Source organism: Cibotium barometz, chromosome 60 (assembly GCF_041138505.1).
Source record: "Cibotium barometz isolate CiBa-2024 chromosome 60, ASM4113850v1, whole genome shotgun sequence".
In the NCBI taxonomy this organism is placed as follows: Eukaryota; Viridiplantae; Streptophyta; class Polypodiopsida; order Cyatheales; family Cibotiaceae; genus Cibotium; species Cibotium barometz.
Window position 1 is genome coordinate 16,835,761 of NC_141105.1, and position 9,208 is coordinate 16,844,968.

General features: G+C 39.4%; 1 protein-coding gene across 3 annotated transcripts; it reads left to right on the forward strand.

The window, feature by feature from the left end:
* The first annotated feature begins 4,342 nt into the window (after nucleotides 1-4,342).
* On the forward strand, nucleotides 4,343-8,721 carry LOC147605056 (uncharacterized). 3 transcript variants are annotated; one of them, XM_086793748.1, is made up of 3 exons: nucleotides 4,343-4,980; nucleotides 6,213-6,739; nucleotides 8,092-8,721. In XM_086793748.1, the coding sequence occupies exons 2-3, from the start codon at nucleotides 6,230-6,232 to the stop codon at nucleotides 8,614-8,616; spliced, it is 1,035 nt and encodes a 344-aa protein (XP_086649874.1). In that variant the 5' UTR covers nucleotides 4,343-4,980; nucleotides 6,213-6,229; the 3' UTR covers nucleotides 8,617-8,721. The 3 variants fall into 3 exon arrangements, with proteins under 3 accessions (XP_086649874.1, XP_086649872.1, XP_086649873.1); XM_086793746.1 differs by having other exon boundaries at nucleotides 4,494-5,734; XM_086793747.1 differs by having other exon boundaries at nucleotides 4,545-5,390.
* Nucleotides 8,722-9,208: the final 487 nt, after the last annotated feature.

Here is a 9,208-nt window from a genome sequence, read left to right on the forward strand (position 1 = left end):
TCTAACGTAGGATTTTCACTTAATATGTTGGAAAGCTACCCGACTAATCGGGTCCACCCGTCCTCCATAGGATGGTGCCGTCGGGGCATTCCATTCTCCCACTTTCCACCCTACTCACGCATCAATTTATTTTCTAATTAATCCTAGCACACTGTTTGACATAAATAAACATGTTGCTTAATTAAGGCCCTTTTCACAAGGTTTGTTAAAACAGCCTTTTTACACAATACAATAATGCCAAGACAAGATTTATAAAAGAAAGTTTATACATGAATCAATTTCATACAAGCCAAACCGGCTCTCTCTTATTCTTTTCCTTTATATCGCCGTCGATGATCTAGAATTCGGCCCTCCAGCCTCTACATGCTGGGCAAAACCCTACGGAACCATACACCTCATCGTCGACCGTTGGCAACGGAGGACTCAAGCCAGCCTGTCGCCCTCTCAGGCTCCATCGCTCGATCCTCCTGTCCCTCAGAGGGATGTCTGCGCACTAGGGTGGGCTAATTCACTACACTAGCCTGGGCCCTCAGAACTAGGTAGCATCACAATCACTTGCCTAATCGGCGAATTCAGAACGGGGCAGCGTCAAGGCAGGGAGAGTTGTACCTGTATCTTAATTTAACCAAGATAACAATCCATTTACTCACTAAACCATAGGACTAGAATCCATGTTACCTTCTTAAGAAAACAATCCTTTTCACAAAGATTTGAGCATTTCAACTTGAGATTGCGATAAGACATTCTTTATTAAGGTATATGCTGTTGTTTAAAAGAATACAAACTTTTAATAGTAAATCAATCAAATAGATCACTATTAACAATTAATAGAGAAGCCGGGGCCATACCTCAACCCCTAAGAATGATATATAATTGAAAAACAAAATATGTATATATCTTATAGAAATTTGTCGTTTATCGTTACCTTTGCTCGTTAACAAGAGCTTTAGAACTTGACATATGAGAATAGAGTCTTCTAATACCTTGTCTTACGATTGAAATCATCCAATCATCCCCAAGCTTTATCTCCTCTTACTCGTACTGTGACTCTTCTCTCTTTCTAAGATCTATGGCAAAATAGCCTTCTCTTACAGGGCTACGGCATACTATTCTTTCTCTAAAAGAAAAGCTATGGAGTTTTGGTCTCTTCCTCCGAAAGACCATAGCAATCTAACCTTCTCTTCTAAGATATTAGATAAGAATGAAGGGATATATACATCTCAAGCTCTAGGATTACCTTGAGGCTACTTGTTGCCTTCTTACAGTTTTCCTGTGTAGAGACCCTGACAGAATCAACAAATTATTTTGGCCATAACTCTCTGATAAAAACTCAGAATATGGTCATATAACCAGTCAAAAGAACAGAAGACATCTAGTCTACAAGGCAGCACGGGTAGAATAGGCAAAAACGTTTGTATATAGCCACAAATGCACCATCTTTAGAAACGCGTTGCTTTTCTATATTTTTAGTATGCATAGACTCTAAATATGTAAAGGTACTCTAAATATGACCTCTTATCACCTACATTCGAATTTCTATTTTTGGAGATACTTATCTCTTAATAGAACTATTCTTGTCTTCTTATTTCTTTTAGGATTTTTGGAGCTAATATTTTTATTCTAACACTTTCCTAATGTTTCTAGCCTTATTGTCTCACTCTTCTCTAAGTACACTCTCTTTCCTTATTGAAATCTATATTAAAAGAGACATATACATACATGGCTTGGGAGGGACCTTACACTAGTCTTCTTGTCTACTCCCTTGATGATGATCTGCATCCCGTCTCTCATAAGAAATATTTGTATCTTCTTCTGCCGTGTCAGGAATCTAGTGCCACTGAATCTAGCCATATTATAGGGAATGGATGAAATGGGTTGATCCATGTTAAGACCTACATAGCAAAGGCTTTGTTGATTAAATGAGTATCCGTAAACAAGGGTGACACATTGAGATAGAGAGCCATGACATTGAAGCAGAGGTAGGTTTAGTGGAGATGCAAATGGTGATGTCATTGCACATGCTCACAGACTACAGAGGCACAGAGGAAATGTCTCGCCAACGTTTTGAGAAGTGGAGCAATGGATGTAATGAATAGGCAAGGGAAGAGTGGCTCAGCCACCGCCGATGAATGGTGGTAGTAGGAAGACTAAGCAGTCAGACAAGAGCTTGGGGTAGATCGCCAAACACACATGATTCTTGGGAAAATTACAAAACCGGTTGAAGAGAGTAATACCATATTGGAAATGGTTTAGGTTAACCATCCTTTGAGATATATGGTGTTCCAAAAATAAACGATTATTTTGCGAGTTTGAAGCTATGTGTAGAATCGATTATTAGTACAAACTAATAAGTTGAATTACTTTGGTTATCTTGATCGCCCAGACAAATATTCATTTGCTTGAGATAGGGTCACATGTATTGTGTAGTTGTAACTGGTGATATTTTCTTAATACTCATAGGGTGGGTGTACACCAAAGTAGAAGGTAAAAGGCAAGCAGGCGAATCTAGTCATACAAGATTATGAACTGGAGGTTAGCTTCTTGTAGTAGGAGGCCTTCTTGATAGGGTTTTCCAATAGAAAGTGTGGCTTCTTGTAAAGCCTAGATACAAAGTTCCTCTTTCTGATGCCTACACTAAGGTGGGGATTTGGGTTGCTGTTATTACCACACAAAGGCTCGTTCCTTTGTTAAGCTGTATGTTTTGGTCGTTATGCAGTATTTATCATAAGCATTTGATTTGCCACAAATCAAGAGGTATAAATTTAGGAACAAGTGCTTCTACTCATCAACATGTATTATGTCACGGGTTATATGTTTTGTTAACTATGCATGACTTATCATAAGCATCTTATTTGCCACAAATTATTTGTTATGTATCATGTGTATGTGGTCTATGATGTAATGTATTTTGTGGCCTTGTAAAAGAGTACTTGTATGATTCATATGGGATTTTGCATTTATAATATGTAATGTGTATATGTAATGTATTTTGTGGCCTTGTAAAAGAGTAGTTGTATGATTCATATGGGACGATGCATTTATAATATTGTTATCATATTCCTACCTTAACATGAAGGAGACATGAAGCAATCATCTATTTGTAAGGAAGTCCCAAACATCAAAATACAAATCTCAATGGCATATTAAAATGTTAATGACAAAAAAACTCAATTTTGAGCCTTGTAAAGGGGTTGGTTAATATGCAATAAATAGAAAATAAAGTATTTTGAACATCAAAAAAGGTTTGGGTCAACATATGGTAAAAGCAAGAGGGTTTTTTTTTAAGGAAGAGAGGAGGAAGGGGAGGGGAAGAAGGGGGAGGGGGGTTTGTTGTTGGGGACATACACAATGTGACTTGTTGCTTCTGATCTCCCTTTTAGTTTCCATATGGCATGTTCACACGTAGTGGCTTGGTAGCTACATACCAACTAGCTAAGAGTTGGAGTTCAAGTGGGAACCATCTCTTACATTGCCCACCAAGGCTTGCAAATTGGTGGCCTAGTCACTTTTTGTGTGGGTGGCACCTTTATATTTGCTATGCACTCTCCAACATCTATTGCACCAGCTTTGAACTGATGTAATAACTGCAATGACTTATGATTTTGATGCAGACTAAAAGTAGACACCAGCATGGTTTGGATCACATGAACAAGCCAAGCCCATAATGAATCCAAAACCAAGAGTAAATTGTGTGGTAGAGTGATGTTGATGGATTTTGTCGCATTGTGGGGAGAAGATAATTACCAAGACTTGACTACTAAAGCAAAGAAAAGGCGCAGATAAGAGCTAGATTCAGTTGCTACTATGCTTAGAAGATTGTGCTTACAAGTGATGCTTGCCAAAAAGTAGGGTTGCTTTTTTCAACGATGTGTGTGCGTGTGTGTGTGTGTGTGTGTGTGTGTGAGAGAGAGAGAGAGAGAGAGAAGGAATTGTTTCACATTTAGGTAGTATATTTTGAGTTTGGATGTTTTGAAAGGTTTTTTTTCAAAGGTAGATGATGAGGAATAATACCAAGGAGGAGCTGATAGTTAGTAATTGATTTTTAATATGATGGGACTTGGCAAAACTCGTGAAGCTTAACCAATAGAATTCCACCACTCGTGGGACCGGGTTCTTCTTTTTTGGGACGGACTACTTTCTCGCTTTTCTAAGTTTTGTCTGGCCGGGCCTGCCCTGGCACGAATCAGTTTCTCTCCCGCACACTTTTGATTTTCTGCTGGATTTTATGCCACCCTCCACCAATTGAAATCGGACACAAAAACAAGGCTTCTTTCTGTCCCCTACAAAAAGTGTCGGTGCCGTTCTCCATGTTTTGGGCGCAATGCAATCCACCCACCTCCACACACACACACACACAAGCCCCTCTCTCTCTCTCTCACACACAAGCCCCTTCTCTCTTTCTCTCTCTCACACACACACTCAAGATTCTCTCTCTCACACATACAAGATTCTTTTTCTCTCTCTTATACACACAAGCCCCTCTCTCTCTACCACCCACAAGTGAGGCAGATTGGCTTGTAAGAAAGGTCCTTATAAAGGCCATGATCCACCCTAGTTCAAGTCTCACCATTGATCGTGTATACCCTCATATTGCATTCTATCTACGTTAATACCTTCCCCCCTCTCCCTCACACACAAGCCCCAACCCCTCTCTCACACACACATTCACAAGATTCTCTCTCTCTCACTCACACACACACGCACAAGATTCTCTCACACACACAAGCCCCTCTCTCTTCTCTCTCACACACACACAGAAGCACCTCTCTCTCTCTCTCTCTCTCTCTCTCACACACACACACACACATCACAGTACTCTCCCAAGTCTCTCTCTCTCTCACTCTCACACACACACGGAGATTCACAACTCTCTTTCTCTCACGCACACACGACTCTCGGCCTGTGCAAAAGCCACACCACGCACTCGTGCATCTCCAGCTTAAAATATCATCTCCTCCCTACCCATTCAAATTCCTCCAGGTGCAGCAGCTCGTCTGCTCTAGCAGCAACTTACCACCCTTGTTTGACCTTCTATTCTTTCAAATCTTGTTATAATTAGCCTAGCTCTTAAGCTATGGTCTGTACGATATTCTAATCAGTTAATCAATCTCATTTCGCTAGCCCTAATTAACGTAAGCGTATGGTTTTGCACGTTTTCATTAATTAAGAACGGTCCTCTTCATGAAGGGCTACGTCGGGACAGCTTACACGCTTGAATTCTTGGATTTTAATGGAGGCGCAGCAGCTTGTGCTGGCCATCGCTAGCAGGGGCTGATCACTAGCTGTAACTTCTTCCGCCACAAGAGCGGGCGCCTGCCCGCCAGGCGCTCTGATTAATTGCCAATATTTCTGCCAGATCTTGCCATAGCTAATTCACATCATCATTAATGGTTTACTTCCTCCTTCAAGCTAAAAAAAATCTCTTGACCTGCTCTTTGCATCAGAAGCACGTTAATTAATACGGCCAATTGGGGTTGGCTTTATATAATTAAATTCAGCAAGATTATGATGCGTGTTGCACCATACAACATTGGAATTAAAGCAGGGTTTCTTATTTGATTATCTTGGCTCTTAGTGAATAGATTAACCATGGCTGCAGCAGCTGCTACAACACCAAGCTGCAATGCCTCAATTAACATTCAGCTTGATATGCCTACTCTTAATATTTATAATGGCACCCCACGTGATACCCTCGAAGCTATGGATTTGTCTTGCTCCCCCTCTTTTCTCCAAGGTTTTCCTTCTTGTTTTTTTTTTGGGATAAGAACTTTCTGGCTTTAATTCCAAATGCATGTATAGTAGTAAGATAGCCTTTTGCTTTCTTCCTGCTTAATTTGGATTGCCAAAATTGATGTATAATTGCGTTGAGAAACGCAGCTGAAATCACATCAACTTGTATAAAACTCGTTAATTGCCTGTGAGTTGGTCATCATCATTGGAAATTAGGTTATGATGCATTATAATGAGCTTCGTTAATATTATAATTGATGACAATATATAAGCTGTATGCAAAGAACTAGTGAGATTATACAAACCCGTAGTGGGGTAGCTATACTACCTTCATATACTATGTCTTCAGGGAGTGTGAAGTAGTGATCATGTGGTGTAAGCTGTGATTGGGAGCAATGGAGATTAATCACTGAATTCCATAAGTTGATTACTAACCTAATTACAATTAGTATAACTGATGCCGGATCACTGTGATTAAACAGGCCGAGCAGGGTCTTCAATGGTAACGAGCATGATGGGGGGTGCAGGAAGGAAGAGATCAGATATGGTGAATAATAACATTGGAGATAAGATCAGTACTGCATATAATGAAGGGTACAGCATGAATGGACGTATGGAAGGTGGTGGCGGAGGGGGCGGTATTGATCAAGAGGAGTTGGGATCAGAAGATCAGGATATGATTATGGAGGAGGATTATACAAGCAGCGATTGTGTAATGTACACAGCGCCTAGGCCAGCAGAGAGGAAGAGGAGGCTGAGTGCGGAGCAAGTGAGGTGTTTGGAGCAGAGCTTTGAAGTGGAGAACAAGCTGGAGGCGGAGAGGAAGCTGCAGCTGGCGAGGGAGCTCCGCCTGCATCCTCGCCAAGTCTCCGTGTGGTTCCAGAACAGGCGAGCCCGCTGCAAAACCAAGCGGCTCGAGAAAGATTACGATGCTCTCAAGCTCTCCTTCACCACCTTGCAAGCTCACTTCGATGCGATCCTCAAGGAAAAGCAGGAGCTCCACCACCAGGTAATTAATTAGCTGCTTCCACCTCTTTAATTAAGCAAAAATTATCAGCTCCATCTTCATCTCCTCACCCACTCTGCTTTGTAAATAAAATTGTAAGTGCATCTGTGAATTTAATTAAAAAGCAATTTTATTCAACCTCATCACACATAGCATTACATACATAGTCTTTTGGTTCACCTCGGTTTTGGAGCACTATCAAATCAACATTATTTACAACTATATAAAATAAATAAATCCCATATCAAATTTCTAATGATCACTTTTTATGGCCTTATTTCTTTCCTTAGGTAATGTTTATACATAGGCTCAATGGCCACACCCAGCTTGTGCTTTATTCTCTCCCATTTCTTTGTTAATATTATAATAATACTAGTAAATGAACCTGTGCTCCACTCGCTTTTTGAAAGTTCCCTCTCTCTTTCCCTAAACCTATGCAGAAATAGAGTGGTAAAATCACATGGCAATAGACAGTAACACATAGGTAAATGTTGTGGCGAAGTAGTGAGAGAAATATAAATGACAAGGGCAACAATAGAGAGAATAATAGTGTAGAGATATATATATGTGTGTTATTTTTAAACATAATTCAAAATTTTATTTTCTCTTAAAAAATATGTTTATAGTGTAGAGATATATATATGTGTGTTATTTTTAAACATAATTCAAAATTTTATTTTCTCTTAAAAAATATGTTTCCGCTTCAGTTTCTTTTATTGAAAGGCAAGGAGTGGCATACTTGTGCTTAACTTTAGTTTCTTTTATTGAAAGGCAAGGAGTGGCATACTTCTGATTAAGCACATGTATATTCACAAATGTCTATGGACTTAATCACATGTATATTCACAAATGTCTATGGACGGTGAACACCCAAAGCTCAGTGTCAAATTTGAGGGCATTAAAGCCATTCAAACCTTCTAGAGAAAGCCTCTTAGAAAATAGGGTTGCAAAAGAAGGTCACTACTTTGAAAATTTCGCTAACATTTAGACATAAACCTTCTAGAGAAGGTCTCTTAAAAAATAGGGTTGCAAAAGAAGGCCACTACTTTGAAAATTTCTTTAAAATTTAAATATAAACATACATATTTACTTAATTTTACACACAAACATACATATTTAGCTAATTTCCAGAAAAAATATAAAACTTTCCAGAAAAAAACAGTTTTCACTTTTTATGGGCTTATTTCTTTCCTAAGGTAAACAGAAGTTGGCGTTGATAGAAAGATCTAAATTAGAACAGAAATTAGCATAAGCACATGCGCGTTCATGTTTATGCTAAGACGTGCTTGTGATTTAATTTGCAAGATCATCAGTATAAACATATTGGGACTTCTAATAGGATTTGTGGCTCTCAGGTGATCTTTTTGAAAACTAAATTTCAGCAAGGGGAGCATGAAAGCAAAGCTAGAATTGAGGAGGAGATGTTAAAAGCTGAGGAAACTAGAAAAGAAGTTGATGATCATGGTGGTGGTGAGGACATGCCAGCGTCTGTTGATATTCATCAAGAGCACCATATCACGGATATAGTGCAGGCTTCTGCAGCACTCTCTGGCACAGAAGGGAGCGCTGTGAGCGAGGCTATCTGCAACAGTCCGCACGCAATTGACAGTGGTGTTAATTCAAAAGAGGAGAATGGTGGCGCAGGAATTCATATCATCACAACACTCAACAATGAATTCATTAGCTCATGCGCTGCAGCTGCTAGTGCTATCAAGAAAACATCTGGAGACCAAGCCACAGTTCATCCTAAGATTTTGAGCTTTGAGCCCACCATCCATGTCAAGCCGGGAACGGAAGAAGATGAAAATTACAGCAATTATTGCTTCGTCTTGGAAGATGAAGGAGCTTTTCCTTGGTGGAACAGTACAATTTGGTCTTAATTAAACACCAGTAGTGTTTAATTATGTGATTATGTCACGGCTAATCATATGTACAACATGTCATATGAGCCAGTTTTTCAAGGTTAATGATGTTATATTGGCCAATCCCAAAATGTATTGGAGGGGTGTGTATATGTGTGTGTATTGCTATTATTAATACCAATGTTTTAGATTTTTTTTTGGGGGGGGGGGTGGGGTGCTAATAATACCAATTGGACTTGAATTAATAATTTTGACCAATTGGTATTAATTCACAGTATAATTGTTAATCTCTCAAGTGATTTGGAAGCTTTAAATACCACATATAGAGACTCTCTAAACCCAAGCATCCAAAAGGGCTAGTCAAGTAGAAGCAATGCCATCAATTATCTAGATAGAATCAAACTCAAGGACATGTTTACTTTAGTTGCACCCACTTCTCAATGGTTGCAAGACCTCACTCTTTGGCATGGAAAAATAGACAATTTGTAGCCTTGAGATATTGTTCGGCATAATACTGGGTTCAAATGAGATAAGAATGGGGAATTTCTATCGGATCAATCTTAACTTCTAACTGTTGAATTTTGGAGCGATCATGTCGTTGCCGCATTTT

What these genes read in the sequence shown, in the direction of transcription:
- LOC147605056 (XM_086793746.1), top strand. Translation starts at nt 5,590, where the DNA reads ATGGCTGCAGCAGCTGCTACAACACCAAGCTGCAATGCCTCAATTAAC. An exon ending in CTCCCCCTCTTTTCTCCAAG is followed by an intron (nt 5,735 to 6,212) that starts GTTTTCCTTCTT and finishes GTGATTAAACAG; the next exon opens with GCCGAGCAGGGTCTTCAATG. An exon ending in AGCAGGAGCTCCACCACCAG is followed by an intron (nt 6,740 to 8,091) that starts GTAATTAATTAG and finishes TGTGGCTCTCAG; the next exon opens with GTGATCTTTTTGAAAACTAA.